This window comes from Callospermophilus lateralis, chromosome 12, assembly GCF_048772815.1.
Source record: "Callospermophilus lateralis isolate mCalLat2 chromosome 12, mCalLat2.hap1, whole genome shotgun sequence".
Taxonomy (NCBI): Eukaryota; Metazoa; Chordata; class Mammalia; order Rodentia; family Sciuridae; genus Callospermophilus; species Callospermophilus lateralis.
This window is the reverse complement of record NC_135316.1, coordinates 70,117,402-70,140,827: the sequence shown is the minus strand read 5'-3', so window position 1 is coordinate 70,140,827 and position 23,426 is coordinate 70,117,402. Positions and strand designations below refer to the sequence as shown.

Below are 23,426 nucleotides of genomic sequence, written 5' to 3'. Positions count from 1 at the left end.
TTGGGAACTAGGAAGTCTGCTTCCTGACTATGAGGAATAGGTGGCTGACAAAAAGGCAACCTATGATCAGAATTCCCAATATTATTGGTAAAAAAAAAATCTGATTTTCTTTTGACAAAGTGTACTACTCCATCAAGTGTGCTCTGCTTTTAAAAGATGTTTAAGATTTCACTCTCATGCACAATCCAAATGTTTAAAATAATGAAGACAAAATATTCACAGTTTCCATTAAAATATACAAAAAGGTATTTGCAATAAAACAAATCATTGCAAACCTGTATTGACATCCTCAAAGTGTACATGAGGAACATTTGAAATACAATTCTGTCATCCTTTCAAAGATAATATTTACACATCTTCATAAGAAATACATAGCTATTCTTAATTTCTTGGCCCAACTTCAGATTAACCTGAGGGGTTCATAATAACTGAAAAATCTGTATTACAAGAGTTTCAATCCTTTTTCTCAAAGGAAATGAATACCTGTCAACACAACATCCTTTCAATAGGAAAAGCAATCATATTAAAAAGTTGATTCCAGATTAGGTACCTGCAGATAGCTAATTTTTATGGGTGCAAACCCTACTCTTTGGAACTACTTTTTGGAACTCTCACTACAAGCAAAGAGCTACTTTCCAACTTGGGCACTGCTTACACATAATTAAAACTGTTCTTTCACCATTTTGTTCTTTTCATTTTCAAAATATGGGTCAGGGGAGCCAGAAATATGCTTAACAAAATTATTTATTCAGGTTTAATAGCAACTTAAAATGTCACAAAATGTACCAGAACAATCCACAAGTTTAGGTTCAGTTTTAAATGTCTATCATATAAAAGTAAAGAACCCTCCCATTAGACTGGGGGTATAGCTTAATGGTACACTGCATGTGCAGTGTGCACAAGGCCCTGGGTTCAAACCACAAAAAACAAAAATAAAGGGAAGCTGGGCACAGTGGTGCACACCTGTAATCCCAGCAGCTCGGAGGGCTGAGACAGAAGGATTGAGAGTTCAAAGCCAACCTAAGTAATGGCAAGGTGCTTAGCAATTCAGTGAGACTCTGTCTCTATAAAATACAAAATAGGGCTGGGGATGTGGCCTGGTAGTTGAGTATCCCTGAGTTCAATCCCTGGTACCAAAGGGGGAAATTTAAAAAAAAAAAAAAAAAAAAAAAAAGCAAAGGGAAGGGGACAGGGCAAGTAGAAGGGAGAGGGGAGAGAGGAGCCAGGAGGATAGATATAACCAAAGCATGATATATGCATGTATGGAAATGTCACAGTGAAACTTATTGATATGTACAATTAATAAAAGTTAATCATAATGAATAAAAAAAGTCTCTCCCAAAACAAAACCTCTAGCACACACATACACACAAAAATTTACATTCAGGGAAGTGTAAAATTGGAAACACCTCAAATATATCTATGAATCAGGCAATGATATTGCCTGCCAACTCCCACTGATACCTCAATTTTTATGATTCTTTTTATAAACACTCCAAAATATCAACAAAGAATAGAACTTAGAGAAAATGTGTAACAAAATAGTGGCCCAATATTTCTTCATATACTTGAAAATGGGTGTTTTTCTCTCCACAATTTCACTGTGTCAAATACAGTATTTTCAGAAAGCTATAAACAAATGAATGGCAAGAGTACAGAAATCAGCAGACTCAAAATGTTTCCATCCATACCAGATTTTACTTTTAACTAGGTAAGTTTATTTTTAATTCTTCCTTCCTTGGAATGCTTATTGAAATACCAACAGTGCTGGCCAATTAAGATCTGTTAGCTCCAAACTGAATCTAGATTAACTCAGATGTAGAACCCCAAAGTGAATAAGAAACAAATCCAAGCTGTCCCTGCAAGGACTATATAAATGCAAATTAATAATATCTTAAAAAAGAAATCCAAAATATTAAAATCTGATTACCTGGTTGTGCCCAAGGCTGCTGTGAGAGGGTATACTTGGGGCCTCCCTGACTGGCCATTGTTTTTAATGCTGAAACCTAGTAGAGGAGACAAGAAGAAAAGCTTCATTTCACAGGTGACAAATTAAACTGGTATCACTCTCAAAGGATACAAAACACCATTTAAACCTACTAAAGCATACTGATAATCAAACGTGCAACTGCAACAAAATTGCACCACATCTCATATTCCTTTAGAGCTTATACAATTTTTCAGCAAAACTTTTTGTTATTTCAAGGCATATGTTAGCTTGCAAAAAAAAAACCCAAAATCGTATATGACATTCTGCCTAAGACATTTCAGGATAGGAAGATAAAATTGAAATCCTAGAGAAATGTAAACACAAAATAGATCTCTCTAAAATGGACTGTTAATATTAAATTATTATTGTATTTTATTAGAAATGTCATCCCAGCTGGACAAAAATCTCCTTTATATACCAAGAGGATCTATTTCTTACTATATCATAGGCAGAGAGAATGTCATTAAAAAAATAGGATTTTTCAATACCATCAAAAGGCACACTTGACTATAAAAGCTAAAAATACAGACTTGGGAGCCCATCTTCTAGTCATCTCTTTCCATTTCGTAGCAACAATATAGAAAAGTGAATGTAAAAAAGTGTATTTAGCTGCTTGGACAAGACTGTTGTGTCAAGAGTCATCACACACTGTGATGGGAAAATGGGTGGCTACATAGGATGAGAGACAGAAACTGCATAAAACATTTTTTGTTTGTTTGTTTTAATGGACAGTCATGTACTGCCAAAGCCTTGGCCCCACTGGAAAGTCTCATTAGAAAAACCTTAGCACAGACTCTAGCTTCTCTTGAAAAGGGGCAAACAAATAGGAGGGAAGAGACAGGCATAAGGTTAAAGCTGATCTCTCCAGCCTTCTTCACTGCTGGTTTCTGTGCTGCCCATGTGCGTGAACTCGCCCTTTCCTCCTCTCAATTCTTCTCCATGTCTTTATTTTTTCATTGTGTGATTTGTTTTTAAAAGACACATTTCACGGAAGATTACAGTTTACTTAGACAATGCTAAAAGAAAAAAAATCCACAATTCAGTGTACATTATTTTGGGAATACATTCCAATTTAAAAGTATATATTCATGTTTATACATTTATAAAAATGAGAATGTATTTTTTCCCACTTAAATCTATATTCTGGACATTTTTCTGGGTCTGACAGTTTTAACTGTAATGGCTGCCTACTATTCCACTGATTGTCCCAAAATTTAACCAATTTCAAGATGATATATATTTAGGAAGTTTGTTTTAAAAACAAATACAGATTTGTACATTCATTTTGTGTTTTCTATCCAGATAATTTACTTATCTTTAAATCACACCTCAAGGAGTATTCCCTTCAAAAGTTTTCCTGAGTATGTAGAGTTCATGTCTCCTGAGAAAGAAACCCAGAGAAGGAATAGGAAAAAGAAAAAAATGTCTGGTACTCAGGGGAATAAAAAATGTTCTCCCCAATAATTCTCATCTTTTTTAAAACCCCAGAGATGAACAAAGACCCACCGTCTCATGCTGACATTGCCATATACATTTTAATGTTCAGATATCTTCCTATCTTGATTTCCCACCAGGTTATAACTCCTTGAGAGCAGGAATTAAATTTACAGATCAAATTCTATTACATGCACTACATCAAGAAAAATTTATAGGGTTACAGAAGAAATTAATAACACTTCAAAAGGAATATTAAGAATAAACTTGCTTATTAAACTGCTTGAGAAAAAGTGGTATTTTTTACATACAAGCCTGGGTTTTTAGCATAAACTGGTCCCACCAGAAATACTTATAGCTTAGCTATAAACCTAAAATTATACTTCCTTTAAAATGCCTTAATTTAGACTTTTGGCTAATGTAAAATCTTTACCTCAACTTTGTCTACTTTACTTTAAAATAACATTTCCACAGCACTTTACAATTACAAAGTGCCTTTACACATGATATTATTTGGTCCTTGCAGTAATCATAAGACAATAGGATGGATTCTACAGTCATCCTGATAGAGGTTAGAAAACTGAGTCTCAGAGGAACAAACCTACTAAGAGTTTCATTCAGCAAGTAGAGAAGAGGGCCTGGGACCCCGCCTTCCCAACTCCAAGTTTTTAGCTCTTTTCACTACACCTACCACCATCCCAAGTCCCATTTAAGAGTTTCAAGCAATATCCAGTACCATAGAATTCTAAATAGTAAAAATGCATCAACAGTTTTTAAAATTTGAAAAAAATAATAATCTGACTTAAATATTTTCACATGTACCTCTATCCCCAACACTCAGAATTTTTTTTTTTTTTTTTTAGGCCATTCAAATACTTAGAGAAAAGGCTATTTTTCCAAGGACAGGAAAAAAGAAATGAGCATGTGTATGTTCTTCTTGTACTCATTTTATTTTTCTCAAGAAAAACAATAATTACACCAAAAATCAGGAAAGCAGCAGATGAAAAAGACATAGAAAAGTTATCTCATGAACACTCAGCCACTCTGTGAGACGTCAGTTTCTTAGTCTATGAAATGAAGATGGCTTCCCTTGGGAAGCCAGGGTTTGTGGGTAGAACTAAGGAAAATGAAGCATCTCAACAGGAGAGCCTAGAGAGAGCCATATAAAAACAAAAAGGCCAATCTACAGCAGATAAAAGGGCATCAGAATCATACACTGAGTTTTTAGGTTAAAAAGTCTTTGACATACAGAGAATGTTCTCTACACACAAACACAGTTTGTTTCATTGTGCCAACCCATATATATAAACAATCTGAGGACCTTTGTTGATAAGGCTTACATCTAAAATGGTAAGTACTGAGACCTACAAATTTACATTTAAATGAAAAATGAAGTCCTGTCTCCTTTCTATACCTATGGATATTATAATCATTTATCAAGGTACAAGCACGGTTGCCTTATAAAATACTAATTAAATAAAAAAGCCTGAGGTTCTGAACCTGCAGGTGATAATGCTGAGGCATACCTTTAGAGAAAAGCATTTTGAAGTTCTAAAATCTTTTTTCTCCTCTACTACTCAGAATGCTAGAAACAGTCACCAGATAAAAAAGTAAAAATGCTGGGTCAACAAATTCTAAAACATAATGTCTTAAATGATCACATATGTCAGTGTGAACTCCAGTGTTTGTGTCTGCCTGCCTGCCTGCCTATCTCTCTGTCTCTGACTGACTCTATGCCCAGCAGGACTAGAAGGAACCTGAATTTGGAATAAGACAATACATAAAGGATGTTCAGTCCTCTACCAGGCTGTAGTGTCTACTAAATACCAGGTCTAGAAACTCAACAAGCAGCAGCAAGGGACAGAGGCAACTGTGTCTGATCTGAGCAATGGCACAGTCAACTGACACGTGATGTGACATTGGACTCTCCATGATGATAAGACACAAGCCTTTCCCTTCTTTCCCCATAGCGAAGGGGATATAAAAAGAGGTCCATAAGCCAGAGGCTGAGGCAGAAAGATAGCAAGTTCAAAGCCAGGAAACATGGTGAGAACCTGTCTCAAAATAAAAAATAAAAAGGACTCAGGGTGTAATTCAGTGGTAGAGCACCCCAACATTAGAGAAAGAAGGGGAGTAGGGGAAGAGGTGCATGAACAGCTAGCTGTCCAGGGAATTGCCTTTATGTATATACAACATGTCCATGGTAAACTAATATATAATAGTTTCAGACTTGGAAGATTTTTTTTCTATAAAGACATCCATTTCAGGGCCAGGGCTGTGGCTCAGTAGTAGAGCACTTGCCTAGCATGCGTGAGACACTGGGTTCGATCTCCCGCACCACATAAACAAATAAAATAAAGGTATTGTGTCCATCTACAACTAAAAAAAATTTTTTTAAAAAGCAAAGGAAAAAAAAACCTCTCCATTTCCTTTTTAAATGCTCTTAGTCCAGAGTCTTCCAAAATATACAACTGTCCTGTTAGACCAGATTTATCAAGCTTGTACTAAAGCCAACTTGGACAACTTTATTAATAAATTTTGACTCTCTTGATTTCTAGAAAACTAATCTAGAACAAGTATTTAATCCTAGATTTCATTATAATCAACTCACAAATTTCAGAAGATTCATTTGACTGCTATTATTGTATAATGTTTGTCTATAATATTTCCTATCAGTACTAATGTGAATGTCCTCTCAGAAATACACATTACAGTTTATAAGCCAATTTTCCTTGAGAATAATTTCAGTAAAAATGATAACTTTTCTGTAAACTATAAACTATCAACTCTTGTACACTCTCCCTTTTTTAAAATCAAAATTTGGTACAGAATATTTCTACCACCTTTCTTTGTTTTGTGGTAGGAAAAAAATACACAAATATTCTAAATACTTCATATTAATGACTAAAATCCATTAATACAATAAGTATTTAAAAAGTGATTATTTTATCATTTCTGCATTTGCTTTTTGTTCTTTTTATTATTTTTAACTTAAATCTTCTTCCTTTTTTTTTTTTTTTTTTTTGATACTAGGGATTGAAGCCAGAGTTGCTTAACCACTGAGCCATTCCCTCAGCCCTTTTTGACACAGGGTCTCAATAAATTACTGTAGGGCAGGCCAAAATGGCTGTAGTTAGGCTCTCTTGCTGAGGCTTGGGGATGGGATTGGGGCTATGATTTTAGTATGAAGCCAAGGTCAGAAACACCCAGATTCAGCACACTTACTCAAGGTCAGAAACATTTGCTTGTGAGCATGCGCCCACTTATGTAACCTGTTAGTAATGTGACTTCTTTGTCTGGCCTGCATATAAAAAAAAAAAAAAAGGCTTATAGAAGTGGCTGGGGGCTAAATGAACTGGCTGAGGGTTAAATGGGACTGGTTGGGGTTTGTTGCTGTCTCTAAATAAAGAAAGTCAACCATCCCAATCATCCCAATAGTGCCTTCTCATCTTTTTTCAACTGCAGGAGCCCCCTAACCTTACATCCTGAGCCTGAACCACAGTCGTGGCAGGTCAGTTGCTTAGGGCCTCACTAAGATGCTGAGGCTGGCTTTGAACCTAAAATCCTCCTGCCTTAGCCTCCCAAGTCGTTGGGATTACAAACATGCACCACCATGCCAAGCTTAATTTATATCTTCTGTCTATCTAGGCCTCAGGCATATTAGAGTTGATAATCCACCAACAAGTTACTAAACAACAATATGCATAGCTATTTATTGATTATTTTATAGATACATCTTGCCTAACCAGTTAAGACTACCTCAACTTGAAGAAAAGGCCATCATGTTTTTATTCTTTTTATGAAGTCCTTTAATACAAGTCTGGGGTAGACACTAGAGATTTAATAAACAAAGGTTAATTTTAAGACTTTTTTAACATCTTTAAGACCTCAGTGATGACACTTTTTAAAAAATAATTAGGTTGAACAAAAATGTTAGAATGATCATGATCTGCTCTGCTCTTTGCCAATCGACAGATTTTCGCTTAGGAGACAGAGAAAGAGTCAGCCTGTCATATATATGTATATTAAATCCACTTATATGACAGTTTACAATGTAGTGATAGAAAATCTTCAATTCTCAATTATGCATGCAAAAATGAAAGGGGCAAATAACAAGGCAAAGCAAGAAGGAAAATAAACCCTCCATTTTAAGTAACAGAAAATCTGCAGTTGTTGCCATGCAGGTGTAGGAGGAAGTGAGCGTCCAGGAGACTGTGAGCGGTGGCCCACATGCAGTGGTGGCCCACATGCAGATCACTCAATGCAACAACAGCTATGCAGCATTTGCTATCTTCCTCTTCAAAACAAAAACTCTCAAGCATATCTAAAAGTCCACATAGCAAAGCTCTTGTAATAGGAAACAGAATGATTTCCTAATCACTGAGACTTGGACTACCATCTCCTTCTGCCAGAGTTTTCACAAGAGGGTAATTCAAAAGCAAAGCCAGGGAAGAATGCAAAATGACTTTACCAAGCAGGCACCCAGTCTCTACCTTTGTCATGAACTCCTCCAGCTGCTCTACAAACAGCTTGGTCTGCTGCTGAATAAACTGCTCACAGGCCGATTTCAGATGCCGGTCTACATCTTTTTTAGAGTCAAGATAATGTTCTCTTATCTCAGGAGTACCCTTAAAAAGAAGATGACAATTTCCTCCTGTTTTTATGTGCCTAGAAATTACCAGACACATAAAGAATGTCATTTATCCCACCACCAATGAAACAGACTCTTCTCACCTCCAACAAGAACTCTATCAAGGCATTGTTGCTATTCAGCCTAAAAAATCTTGGAACAGTCATAGGGTTCAGGATTTTAAATGCTGCATCTGTGAAACAAAATTTCTCATCCAGTAAACATGTCAGTTTCAACAGAGAAGCTCTGTGTAACATCAGTTCTTTACTACCATGAAGCCACAAGGCATTCGTCTTCACCAACCCACCTCCACAAATGACTAAGGGTGAGATGAACGTCAAATATGGCCACAGTACCCACACAGTTATTTTCTAGAAGTTGAATTGCAAAATAACTATTAATTGTAATTTGCCATTTACAGAAAAAAAAGAAAAATGATAAATTATACTTGATATCATAAAATTTCACTTCTTTATTTTTGGGATGTTAAATGGTTTTTAAAAAACATTCACATACTTACCCAGATTTTTTAAGATCCTGACTGGCACAGAAATTTATTCACTTGAAGGAGTGTGAATAAAACAATGTGTCAGCCAGAAAGAAAACACCAAGAGGACATATTTACCCCTTAACCTCCAGACTAACTAGACTCTACACAAAGTACTAACTGAGGTCTCATTGATGTTCAAATGCAATAAGATATAACATTAGTCGTGAGAGGTTAGAGGCTTAAAAGTGAAGATAGCAATTAAATTAAGTGACAGGAAAAAAAGGCCATTTCTTTGCTTTGCCCGACTAGAGAAAACAAAGCATGAAATGCTTCCAACCCTGGTTTTGCAAGCACATGCCACAATAAATACTGCCTTGACCCTGGTCTTAATGAAAAAGAACCTCTCTCTATCAGATTCAGGCTTCATAGAAAAATGTGAGTGACTCTTTGTGTCTGCTATCTTTTTGTAGGATACCAGAAAGATTCTGTTTGCAATAAATAGAATCAAATCACCATCTGGTAGGGTTACATAAGCTTCACAATACATGGGGAAAAACATTCTTTAAACCAAATTTTGTCAAAATCTTAGGATGTTTCATCTTCTCACACCTCAGTGAATCTAGACTATCAACAAAAACTAAAAAAACAATAAGAAGAATTAGAAAAAAAATAAAAATAAAGTAAATTAACCTCTTGTCTATCTCATTACTTAAAACAGACATCAGCAGCCAGGAATTCTTCAAGACAAGAGCACCATTCCCATATCTCACACTGAAAAAAAAGAAGGAAATCACCTGGAGAATTGGGAGGTAAGAGCCTCAAAGAAAATGCCATTTGAAAATTATGCATTATGTAAAGGCAAAAGCCAGAAAATCTGGTTCCTAAAAAAAAAAAAAAAAATGATACACACAAGCTTTATAAACCAAAAAAGTATTCTCTGTGGTGGACAGGTGAGAAATTAGGGGAAAAGAAGCAAATGTTTTAATATGACTCTGCAGGAGCCACAGTGGATCTCAGCTGAGTTAAACCAGACAAGCACAGTAATTAAGGAACTAAAATCCTGCTATATTTGGAATTTCTGTATTTGGGGTTGCTCTGAATCACAGAACACAGAAAATAACTTCAGTGACTACTTTCTCAATTGCCCCCATACACTAGAGAGAAAGTTAATTCATTATATAAGCAGACAGCTTAAGGCATAAAAGCATAAACCTTTTAGAAAAGATTAAGAAAAGATAAAGTTTACAAAAAAATTGTAAGTAATTAAGAGAAATGAGTGATGTTTATGGTATACCCTTAATTGCTGAAGACCAACAGCTTGGAAAGTAGCTAATCTTTTAAAAGCCATCTCTCATTAATTCATAAACAAATCATCAGGATGGATGAATCATCTTTCCCACAATGAGTCAATATTTTTTACCAATTCCAAGACCTCATATCTACATGATTACTTACCAACCAGCAGATTTAAAAATACTACATAAGCTCACTTTAGTACCCAAAACATAGAAAACACCTTAACATATTTTCATTCTTAATGATCTTGACAACCCTAGAGAATCATAACGAGTTCATTATGCTCGTTTTACCTAGGAGGAAGGTCAGGCAGGGAAGACAAAACACCCATCCAAGATCACACAAGAGCTAGGAAATGATGAACAGGAAAAAAAAGAAAATCAACTCTCAGACTCTTAAACAAGTACTCCTCCCATTTTTACTCTGATTTCCTGAATTTTCACAAACTGACAAACTCAACTCCAGGTTTAAAACATACCAATTAGCTATCAGGTACTATTTACTAAGTAGCTATTATACTGATTTTTCATTTTGTAACTGGTTGTAAGTAATATGTGGCAGAGTCTAAGACGGTAATAGTACATCACAAATTGAAATGCTCATATAAAACTCTCTTAAAGAAAATACAGCAAGTTAGAGTAATTAGGATATTGATAGCTCAGCTTAGTGAGAACAAGATACACACTTAGCAAGCAAAGCATGCAAAAACATTGCAGATGAACATAAAATAAACCTATAACCTGTGCTGACACATCTGGACAGGTTCAAACATACCCAGGTGTGCCAGCCAGGACAACAAAGTACCTCTAGTTTTCTTGAGGTCCAGGGAAATTTCCTTAATGGTGAATTCAGTGTGAAAAGGAGCAATTTGTTCTCGAAGAATCAAAAGGTGCTTAATTAAGAAAAGCTGTCCATCAATCTGAGTCTAAATTGTAAAACAGAAAAATTAATATTATCACAGATTAAATCAAAATAGGAGCATATAAGACACACATTATTAATCAATACTAATCTACCTAATTTTATAGCCTTATGGCACTAATATGCCTCTAGTGTGCAATGAGCTCTTCCCATATTACCCATGTTAGAATTACATAGAAAAATCTTGTTCAAACTCTTTTTTAAAAAAAATATTGTTCAGTTGTCAATGGATCTTTATTTTACTTATTTATATGTGGTGCTGAGAATTGAACCCAGTGTCTCACACATGCTAGGCAAGCACTCTACCACGGAGCTACAACCCCAGCCCTTGCTTCAAACTCTTAATCCACCTGCTCTACTTAGGAAATCCAAGAAAGTAAATTAGACAGAAGACAATAAACACCAAATGTAGTAAGAGAAGTCAAATCTATTTTCATATGGTGCAGAGGTAGAAAAGATGATGCTATCCAACACTAGCACAGAGCAGGAGGTACATAGGAACTCTAAGTATGAGCATGATTCTGCCCTCTCTTGGTCTTCTAGTTCTTTCTCTTCAGGAAGATAGCTTTCATTGTTTGATCAAAGCAATTTCAATATCCAGAACATCAGACATACTCGATACTTTTTTATAAAAGTACAAAAGGAATCTCTAAATGTAAGATGGCTTGGGGGTCACCATTTTGGATTATCCTGCCACCAAGAGAGTACTAACTACCTACACCCTTGAGAGTTCCATATGCCCTTTCACCCTGTCAGAACCTATCTCTAAGAACCCCGTGTTGCAACTGAGTTCTCAAAGTTCACCCAATTCCAAAAAATAAATAACCACAGCTCTTATTTTCAAGAGTCTGTATCTTAGTAAAAGCAAGATCAAATGTGCACTTTCTTGCTGCCTTTCAAGGCAAAATCTTATCTCAAAAATACTTCAAATGAAATATTTTACATTAGAAAAAGTTATCCTTCAGTAAAGCATTATAAATTCAAAGGGATTATTAAATAAAGTGACACCCCATTAATATCTCCCTCCTTACTTCTAATAAGCTTCTACATTTGACTTATACAATGAAAACTCACTTCGCATTCTGAACACAGGGCATCAAGTAAGTATAAATGTTACACTTTAAGATACTTTTAAAAGAACTAAGACTTGAGAGCAAAAATAGTATCAAATAAATCTCCTCTGTTTTACTAAAGTTATTGTAACCCAATAAATAGTATCATGTGAATTTACTAACAGACTAGGTGATCAACTTAAGAATGTAATAATTATTTCCTGCCTTAAAAACTAGAAAATCTAAGACCCTCGTTGTTATACAAAATTACATATAAGATGGTGTGAGGGGGAAGGAAAAAAAAAGAGAGAAATGTGTTACAGTAGATGCAGTAGAAAGAGGTGATGGGAGGGGAAGGGAGGAGAAGGGAGGGGGGGATATGAAGGGGACAGGAAGGGCAGCAGAATACAACAGACACTAGTATGGCAATATGTATAAACGTGGCTATATAACCAATGTGATCCTGCAATCTGTACACGTGAGAAAAATAAGAATTCATACCCCATTTGAATCAAATGTATGATATATGATATGTCAAGATCATTGTAATGTTTTGAGCAACTAATGAAAAGAAGAAAAAAAAAAACTAGAAAATCTTTCTAGGGGGCTCCAGATGTGGCTCAAGTGGTAGCAACGCTCACCTGGCACTCATGAGGCACTGGGTTTGATCCTCAGCACCACATAAAAATAAAATAAAGATATTGTATATCCACCTAAAACTAAAAAATAAACATTTAAAAAAAAAAAAGAAAATCTTTCTAGCACATCAAGCCATTTCATTGTTTTGTTGTTGTTACTGCTGTTTTTGTTTTTTTACCAAAAACTAAAAGGCAATAGTATACAAACTCAGCAATGAAAATAAGTAAGCTAATGCTTACCAAACTTAGGGCTTCCTCACACATACCTAAACCTCTTATAATATCTAGAAAACAGAATTAAATAAAAGAGCATGGCCTACAGATAATGAAGACAGAAGGATGAATGATCAAAAGCTTAAAAGAGAAGACAATGATACAAGAGACATCAGCACATAAACTTTTTCTTAATTAGACCATTCTTTTCCTTCTGGTGATCTAAGACACATATGCTCCTAAAGAAATGTGTAGGAAATAAGGGCAAAAAGCACCCATAGTCACACAAATGTTTTTACTATCACATATTTATTTTAATACATTTTTCATTACCTAATTAGACTATATATCTGATTTGTATCCTTTCTTTTTGCCTGAACATACTTAAGTTAAATCTTGTCTCATTTTTTAAAAATTTAATGGCTGTATAAATCTCCACCATATAGAATATGCCCCAATTTACTTTACCATTTTCATAATATTAGATAATTCCCTAATTTCATCTACAAAAAATGTGAGAAGTCAGACTTGCAAGTGCTATTTAAAACTTAAATCTTCCTATCTATATTCTTATTCTCCATCCTCTTTTAGTCCCTTTGTCAAATTTTAATTGCAACTCTCCATTTCTGACTAGAATATAATGGTTACAAACAAAGGTAGAATCTGGAAATTAGAGAGTTCAAACCCTCTAAGCAGTAATGAAATTCTGGGTGGAAACAGTCCCCACAGCTCCCTCCCTGAAGGTGACAGGTATTTTAAGTGAAGAGTTAAGCTGAGCAGTGCTGTTGAACATGCTCTACTTCTTGGAAAAAAAATACAAATCTCAGTGCCATGGAAGAAGCACAGCCACCAGCAGTTTTCAACATCAGATCCCATCCTGATTGAAAACCTTAAGCCACACAGTCATGGCAACTCCTTCTATTCATACAACCCAAGGTTGACAATTGCCTTTCCTCAAAATTGACAGGCTAACTTCCTCCTGGTAAGACTATTCAACTATTTAAATCACCATTGCAGAGATAGTTAAATTGCTAATATCCTTAAAAACGGTTTCTTGGTATTTCAGGGAATCAGCAAGAAACCTTTATCCTATAGAACTGATAAACTAAGTACCAATTTTGGTTTAGCAAAGCTGGACTCTCTTAGGGCAGTCTTTACTGAGCACTATAATGAAATACTAGCTTCTCTCAAAGGGCCTCAAAATTCAATCATATTAAACAAATCTTATTGTCAAAACAGCTTTAAATTTCTGTGCCTATAAATAAATGCTATATTGCAAAATATTATAGGTAATATAATTTCACCTAACACTTCGTCAAACCTTGTTTTTGCTGATAGACTCTGATGCTCCCAGTAAGGACTGAATGCAGGCAGACAATGCTTCCTGTGATAATCCCTGGAACACCGCCCTCTGGTGGAATAAAAGAGAACATCAGCCTGTGACACTTGACAAAACAGATATAAAAGGAAAATCCTAGGCCCTGAGTGCAGCAAACCAAATGCATGCTTGCCTTCACTACTGTTTATTACTGATACCATTCCTCTTGGAGCTTTCTATTCCCATGCAACCTTTCTAGACCAACATATAGTTTTGAAATGTGCACTCACGTCTGGAAGCACTCATGTGATCTTTAATAAAAATGTTCTACCACTTCTTGAATGCCATGCTAGATGCTGGGAAGTCATGGATCAAGAGGCAGGCAGAGTACTGACCTCATTCCAACATGATCTCATGTTGTAAAGTGTTTTATTATTATTATTATTATTATTATTATTAATTTTTTGATTTGGGGTGGTTTTGTTTGTTTGTTTTGTCTGTACTGGAGATGGAAATCAGGGGCACTCTACTACTGAGCTACATCCCCAGTCCTTTTTGAAACAGAATCCCGCTAAATTGCCAAGGGGAATCCTCCTGCCTCAGCCTCCAGAGTGGCTGAGATTAAAGGTGTGTATCACCATGGCTACCAGTGGTCTCTTTTTAAAAGCTTAGAAACTAACTGTAAAACAAACCTTCAGTGCATCTACTTCTAAAAACAAATCCCAGGCAATTAGTCAGCACTGCATTTTAAGATTCATACACATTCATTCATTATATGGTATTATTTAAAACGGCAAATAAATAAACATAATGGAAATGTTCAATGATCAATGATGGGAGATTGACAAATAAAATACCAGTAAATTAAGTTACAAACTACTGTGAATAAATAAAAAGAATGCTGAAGTGGTAAAATTCTTATAATTAAGTGGGGGGAAAACAGGTTACATATAATTAAGTGGGGGAAAATATAATTAAGTGGGGGAAATATAATTAAGTGGGGGAAAAACAGGTTACAAAATGGAATATGAAGTATGAATCCTAATTAGGATTAAATTAAATGGCAGTGGCATTTTGGTCAGACAAGGATTCCCATCAGTCCCCTTGCTGCCCTCCCTACCTCCATTCTACCAAAGACATGACATGGTTATGGTTGGTTATGTATAAGACATTTATTATGAGCCACAGTCCTGGCCCTGGCCCCCTACTTGATGTTATTCTCTCTGTATTGCTTCAACCTGTACAGAGGCTACTATGGGAAGGAAGGATTAGAGCTGTCCCCTACTGTGTCACTGACTTGCCCAGAAATCTAAAGATGTGCAGCTTAGGAAAATATCCTCTCCCTCCCCTGCTCAGTCTTAATATGGTTTGTGTTGGATATGTCTTTCCTCACTTTCAGTAAGACTGAAAGTTTAAGACTTGGATGTGAGCTGAGTGAAAAAATAAGTAGGTAAGCCTAAGGCATAAAACAAAATCAGGCAGAGTAACTTCCTTAGGCCTACTTCTTATTGGGCTACAGACCCTATTAAGCAGCTCAGAGACTTCATTCATTGGGGTCTGTGATAACAAAAGATTCTGTGTGGAATGGCCTCCTGAACATTTCTCTTGGGATCTTGGCTCCAACTGTAGGAAGTTTAAAAATTCCAGTCTAATGCCATTATTCGATATACCTAATGTGGAGTATGGGAAAGAAGAGATGCCAAATGTCCACAGTTCCCTCTAAAAGAGATCTGACAAACTATATAGTTTAAGTAGAGCAGTAGGATTCAAATGCCCCATGTAATACTGTGCAACCATGTTCAGTCCTAGTACTCTGCAGTACAGAATACCTTTGGCACATGAGAGCATATGCATACTCCTTCTGAATGACATCCTAAAGAAACACTGGTACCTGGACAATTCACTACATGACTGCTGTATGTAGTCACTTCTCTCTTTTTATGCAGTTGGACTTACAGCAATCAAATTAAGCAATGAAAAAGTGAATTTCAAATGGTCAAATTTTATGAACTATTTTGGCTTAGAAACAAACCACTGACAGCAAATACAGACAAATCGGCTGTTACAGGAATGACAACTGTGTATGATTAAAATAACTCTCTTCTGGGAAATCAATGCACAATCTAAACTGGTGCTTTAAAAAAAAAGTACTGCCAACTTTAGCAATAACTAAGTTTATGGCTAAAACCACATGTGATCTTAATTATTTGTTAAGGATATCAATTCAAATTGAGTGCAAAACTAAATTATAGTAACTGCATTTAATACTAAATGTAGATTATAACTACATGATATTGAATATATCACTTTCTGCACCTCTTTTTCATCATTTACAAACTAAGATGAACAAAATGAACAGTGTTTTTAAACTTACTGGTGATCTCAGACACCTTTAAGAATCAATGAAAGCTAAAGTTCTTCTACTTAAAAAGTCACAAATACATATATACAAAATTTAACCATATTTACAAGGCATTCATAAAAGTCCTTTAGTGGATCCTAAGGGCCTACAGAATACTCAAATTAGGAATCTCTAGATTGACCTTCAAGTAATCTCCATATCTAAAAATTAAAATTCTAAGAATAACAAATAAAATACATCAAGATCTTACAATAAAAATTTTAAAATATTCTAAGTGAAAGAGTAAATAAATTCACAGTAAAGATAAAAGAATTTACACACATACATCTATGCATCTGTATAATTTGGAGAGACAGACAAGAGTTCTTCGAACTGTAGGATACCACATTCCATGAAGATCTGCTGGAGAAATAGTGGTATGTGGTCTAGGATTGAGGGATTCTGTTGAACCTAAAACCCAAATGGAAAAGAAAACACATTTCACGTATGTGGATGTCTGTATTACAATAACTTACGTGGAAACTATAAACTACTCCTTCTTGTTAGCTAACAATAACTGGAATGGTGTCAATTTTTTTCTAGCCTTTAATCAAGAATGCCCTAAGAAATCTAAGTGAGATTTAACACAGTCAATGAGAACACAAGAGTATATACATATATTCCAGCCTCATATATATGCCCAACCCAAATTGCTTATGGAATAAACACAATTCCTATTTTAAAACAAGATAGAGATCGAGATCTGTATGTGATACAGATCTGACAGGGAGAAATGTCAGCAGTGTTGTGGGTTAATGCTTTCAACTTCCTACTTCATAATTTTTAAGTTTTTTTATTATTAAGTAAGCACTATATGTATAATTTTAAATCTCTTCCATAAGGCCTCAAAATTTAAAATAAGATCTCCTTTATAAAATTTCTTAAAGAAAAACAATACTAAAACAGATATAAAAGAATATTAAGCATCTACAGTTTTGCTAAGGATTTTGCTATCTGTAGGACCTCTCCTTCAAAATAAAGACCCAAAGGGCTGTGGTTGTGGCTTTGCAGTAGAGCACTCATCTAGCACGTGCAAGGCCCTGGGTTCAATCCTCAGCACCACACATAAATAAATAAATAAATAAAATAAAGGTATTGTGTTCAACTACAATTAAAAAATATTTTTTAAAAAAATAAAGAGCCAAAAAAGTAACCCAAATATAAGTTTAGTGAAATAAAGCTGGAAGTCAACTTTTGTGTTCATTTTTTTTCATTGTCCTGTTTAAACAGCTGTTGACAAGCAGTGGGGGTTGGTTTACTTCCACAGCAAGCCATCGAAAGACAAGGGTCTCCTGGTTGCCTCTTCTCAAGAGCACAGGTCCTCGTCTATCACCCTTTGTGCCCTCATCTCCCTTCACTTTTCTACACATAAAAGAAAGCCAGCTTTTTCAAGAGACTAATAATTATTCTCTTTAGAGAATGGTCTCTCCATCAATGTGCTATGTTACCTCATTCCACCCCAAGAACCAAATCACTAAAAGCGCTCATTTTGAAACCCTCATGATATCATTCTCTCATTTCTGACATACCTAGAAACCAGAAAAAGTGGTTGTTATGTATTTCAGAGTTGCTTTTGGTTTGGGCTCTGCATGCCACCTAATTCAGAGTCTTGCTTTCCACCTCAAATTCTATCACCATTCTGGTAACACCAATAAGCATATGGATGAACATATGACCTTATGACCTTGACCATTTTAACTCCAAAGATTTTTACTCCCATGATACCTGCTACTCAGAGACAAGTTTTCTCATTACTTTCAGAATTACATTCTCAATACTTAAAACAGACTTTATTCTTACTCCAAATTATTCTAACTCATATTATGTGAAGCCTTCTCTATCCAAAATGTCCTTGTAATTTCATCTTTCTCATTTGTTTCCTCAAATAGCTCTGCCAAGCCCTCCTCCCTGGTTTCAGTCATAACCCTCTCACCTGCCTGTCTCTGATCTCACTGGCTGTTCTTTCTCAGCTCAGTTCACTCCTCTGCCCCAATTCGCTCCTTAATGTTGGCACTGGCTAAGTCTCTCTCCAGACCTCGGCTACAATCAATCGCTCAACTGTATAGAGTGGGGTGATCATATAAAAGCCCAAAGCATCAACTGCTTCTCCATTTTTATCTCTATGCTGGTTCTACTTATAACTCTAGAGCAGTGCTGTCCAATAGAAATATAACATGAGTCATGAATGTGACCGAGTAAAATGCCACATTAAAAAAAGGAAAAGGGGGTTGGGGATGTAGCTCAGTGGCAGAGCATGAGTATTGCCCTAGGCTCAATTTTCAGCACCACCAAAAAAAGAAAAAACAAGTGAAATTAATTTCAATATATTTTCTTTAATATACCCAAAATACCATTTTAACATGCAATCAATATAAGTTACTAAAAAGACATTTTCTATCCTTTATTTCATATTAAGTCTTTGAAATCTGGTGTATTTTTAACACACTTATAGCACATCTTCCACACAGCACATTAGAACGAACTAGTCATATTCTACATACTCAATGGCAGGTGATTACTGTATTGGCCAGCACAGCTCTAGATCCATATAAACAGATCTTCTCAGTGATTCCACATGAACTTCCTCAACTCTTCTCTTAGCCCTCACTTCTAGTGTGTCATGAAATTCTTTGGACTCAAGACTTCTAACTGTATCCCTCTACTTCACACTTATCTTCACTGGCTCATCAACACCCTGATTCAAATCACGTGTGTCTTTCAAATGGCAAAACACAACAGCCTCCAAACCAGCCTTTACAGTTCTGTCAACATAGCCTCATTGTAATGCCAGTCATGCATTAAAGAACAGGCTTTACTGGGAAGAGAAAACATACAAAGCCAGGGTTGGCAAGACAGGGATATACTATTTTCTCCAATAACTCTTAGAGGTTTACTAGAACCAAGATATAGTGGACAAAAGGGACACTACAATGTGACATGGTTCTACTCACAGGAGGAAATTTCCCCCACAGTGAGTCTCCCCTTCTATGTGGTGTGATAAAAATGTCTTTATCAGATAGGGAATGCCCAGGCTGCCTGGCAATATGGATTTGGGGTACCAACCATCTCTAGAGCTGACTCAAAATACCTGATAATGCTCTAAAACTAGGGATCTTGGGGGAGATTGAGGCTTTTTCAAGCCCATGGAGTTATTGTTCCTCCTCTCCTAACCAGTCCCACGGTAAGCTGAGTTTGAGTGTCACCCTTACACCTGGGGAGGGGGTGTCTTAATTCCTATGCACCTTGTTATCTAGGTCACTCCTGAGTGCTTCTTCAACAATTTTCCTCCTTGCATAACACACATTCTACTCCAAACTATCCCAAACATTTAACCCCAATCCCAGCCACACAATACACAAAATGCAAATCTGATAGTACAATAACCTTGATATACTACACTAATAGCTAGAAGTATAAAAGCCATGGGACTATCCCACAACACTTACTACAGTCTGGCTTGCCTTACCTGCTTCTTCCCCACAGACAACCTGCGTCCAAACACACTGAGCCACTGCACTTTTCCACAGCAGCCCTGGTCTTCCATTCTAGCATGCCTTTCCACATGCTGCTCTGTGTATCTTAGACAACCTGAAGTCACCTGACTCTCACATTCTTCATAAAAACCAAAGCTTTCAGACGCCACACCTCACCCCGACTCCACCCCCTTGAATTCACAGTGCATTCCCTTTGTAATTTCCTTTGCCCCAAAGATTATCCATGATCCAAAAGATCCCTGTGCATCCTCTGAGCATCTCACTCAGCAATGAATTATGTCAATTATAGATCTTCCCCCCATAAAGTGTAGGTTCCTCAAAGATACAAACTGTTTCATGCCTGGGACACAACGAGTACTCAGGAGAGGTTTCTGAGCTGAATGAATAAATGCTGGAAGTTAAGACATGATTACATACCTGATTTTGTGAGACTATTAGACTCTGTTTCTTCTAGCCGAACATCTGAAAATGAAGCTTCTGAAGGTAACTTCTTCTGCTCATCTTTTAAACTCTGAGCAATTTGCTGCAAGAGAGAGATCAGAAAGAACATTATGGTCTTGTTTTGAGGAGTGTGTGGCAATATGAACTGGCTGAAAAGATGTTGGGGAACTCACATAAAATCAAAACATCATGCTATAAATACTTCCTAATTATAAAGGGGGAAGTATACTTTTATAATCATCACCTAATCATTCATGAAACAACCTGTCATTACGTGCCTTTGATGTATGGAAGTAAAAAGTACACATAAGCAATTTGGCATTCTTACAAAAAATAAATAAATAACCTGAATTTAAGCAAGAGGAAACCATCAGATAAATCTATATAATGTGGCATATTCTACAACAAAGCTGGTCTGGTCTCTCTAAAAAAGTCATTCTATAAAAACAAAAAAACAAAGGAGGTGGGGAAGGAAAGGAGTCTTAATTTGTTCAAAAGAGATTAAAGAGACATAAAAACCAAATGCAACACAGTAAACTTGATGGATCCCATTTCAAAAAGCTTTTGGTCCAGTTATAAAAGACATTTAAAGGACAAATGAAGAAACTTTAATATGAACTATATGTAAACAACACTGCTGAATTAATGTTAAATTTCTTTTAAGTGTGCAAAATGGTATTGTGGCTATGTGGCAACAATTCTATTAGAAAAAGTACTTAGGATGAATTATCAAGATGTCATCAACTTACTTTCAAATGACTGGGCAACAAAGCATACATTCAAAGACAAACAAATGTGATAAACATTAGCAACTAGTGAATCTTGAAAAAATTACAGATTTGACTGGATATGTGATGATAGCAAGGAACTAAAATGTAAACTCATTTTAGGTGTGAAAATGGTATTATGGTTATGTTATAAATAAAAGGGCTGGGCTGGGGCTGTAGCTCAGTGGCAGAGCACTTGCCTAGCATGTGAGAGGCACTAGGTTCGATCCTTAGCACCACATAAAAAATAAATTAATTAATTAATTAAAGGCATGCTGTCCATCTACAACTATTAAAAATTTTTTTTAATTAAAATGCCTTTTAGAGTCACCTACTGAAGTATTTACATATTGAAATGATGTTTGAAACTTGTTCTAAAATAATTAATGCGAGCAAGAAGAAGTAAGGAGGTACAAAAAAAATGAGACTGGCCATGTTGAGGGTTGGGTAATGGTATGTAAGAACTCATAACAGTATTATCTATACTTTTGCTTGTGTTTAAAATTTTCCATTAAAAAAGTTCTAGGTTCTAATTACAACAATAATATACTAAGCATTCTTTAAACTCTGTCCAAAATTAAAAGAAAATGAAGGTACAATATGGAACAGAAAGACCAGAAGATAAACCTAGGCCTTCAAACCATATATAAGAACTAGATATTTTCTAATTCTGAGATGACTCCATGATTTAAGAGAATATGACACAGTTCTACAATGTCAGCCAACTACAATGGCTCCTATTATCGACTCTCTTCTATGACACTTATAAAGAAAACAGAAAAATCACAGAAAGCACCAATTCACAATTTAAAAATTAAGAATGCATATGTTCTGGCAAAGGGGGAGAAAACTGAATAGAATGTTTAAAAAACAGAACTTAGTGTTTAATTCTTCAAGGTTTTAAAATTATTATTTCCTATGATTTTCATAGCAAGTTTAACTTGATTTTACATTTTGAGTGAGAATTAAAAAGAAAAATCCTATTTTAACTAGCATGAAACATTCAAAAGCTGTGTGGGGGTAGGAAGAAGATAAGGTGTGGAGCCCCTACCTCCATCATGACTAATTTATCAGGATATGCCAGGTCTCCAGGAGCTGGTTTATAGCCTGTGATGTCTGTCTGAATGTAGATGTGAGTTCGGTACACAAGTCGCTCTTGTACATCTTCCAACATCTGTTTTACTCCAGCTGCAAATGCCCCCAGTTGTTCAGCTAATAAAAAAAAAAAGAAACACATCATCTACTCCTTTAGGCTCAGGAAACTATTTTCTTCTCATCAAGCAGAAACAGTATGAACCATTTTTGCTCCAGAGACTGTGGTTGATTCTATTTCAGAATAACTCAAATGACCTAAAATAAGTTTAATAAATGTTTTCAATTTCTTCAATTTTAAAATTGGCCCTTGTATCTCCTTCCTGGGACTCTGCAAAATTATTTTTATTATTAATATGAATAATAAATATGAATTCTAAGAGTGCTTTGGACTCTTCAAAATTCTTTTAGCCAGGTGCAGTGGTATATGCCTATTATCCCAGTAATTTGGAGACTTAGACAGGAGGATCACAAGTTTCAGGCTAAGCACCTTAGTTAGACCCTGTCTCAAAAAAGGGGGAAGGGGTAGTGGAAAGCAGAGGATGTAGATCAGTGGTAAACTGCCCTGAGTTAAATCCCAGTACCAGAAAACAAAGAAAAAAAAATTATTTTATATAGCTTCAGACTAATCCTAAGAGATAGACCTGGCAGCTTATTAATTGGGTTATAGTCTACATCTTATAAATAATTTATATACTGACTTAACATTTTCACAAAGACAAAAAGTAAAAAATAAAAAGACATATGAGTTTATAAAGACTTCTTCATTTCTAAGATGCCATCAATGTTAAGACAACCAGTATTTCAGTAATATCTTTCCAAGGGATAGACAGTTGGAGACAGTATATAATAACATACATAAAACATTCATTTTAATTAAAAAATTGTCTTATGAAAAAAAAATTGTCTTATGTTCAGAAGCATTAACAAGGGAGAAAATGTATATATTAGACTAACTAAATACAACAGGAATGATTATAAAAGAATAACAAACTCATAGAGTCTACTAACAAAAGCCAAGGTAAAGACAATAAATTCTGCCAGTTCGTGAAGGGTATTTTTTATAAAGGTATCTAAGTATATGATTAAGAAAATCATGTTTTCTATGACAATCAAACCAAATATCAACAAAGTAATCAGATGGATAGAGCAGAGATGTTCCAGAGAACTGCTTTCCTTTATTTATAACTATTTGAGATTATTTGTAATTTCAAAAATAATGAATCATTAGAAAATTGCTTTTATTTGT

At 35.5% G+C, this 23,426-nt stretch overlaps 1 protein-coding gene across 1 annotated transcript in view; it reads right to left on the bottom strand.

Annotated features, from left to right (window-relative positions):
• Cog3 (component of oligomeric golgi complex 3) overlaps positions 1 to 23,426 on the bottom strand; it is a 52,801-nt gene that overhangs the window by 6,454 nt on the left and 22,921 nt on the right. The window contains exons 13-20 of the mRNA XM_076872376.1: positions 22,137 to 22,297; positions 20,295 to 20,400; positions 16,670 to 16,794; positions 13,986 to 14,075; positions 10,645 to 10,765; positions 8,159 to 8,247; positions 7,918 to 8,052; positions 1,931 to 2,006 (exon numbers count right to left, since the gene is read on the bottom strand). Of these exons, the coding sequence (XP_076728491.1) occupies positions 1,931 to 2,006; positions 7,918 to 8,052; positions 8,159 to 8,247; positions 10,645 to 10,765; positions 13,986 to 14,075; positions 16,670 to 16,794; positions 20,295 to 20,400; positions 22,137 to 22,297 (903 nt within the window). The remainder of the gene's footprint in view (positions 1 to 1,930; positions 2,007 to 7,917; positions 8,053 to 8,158; positions 8,248 to 10,644; positions 10,766 to 13,985; positions 14,076 to 16,669; positions 16,795 to 20,294; positions 20,401 to 22,136; positions 22,298 to 23,426) is intronic.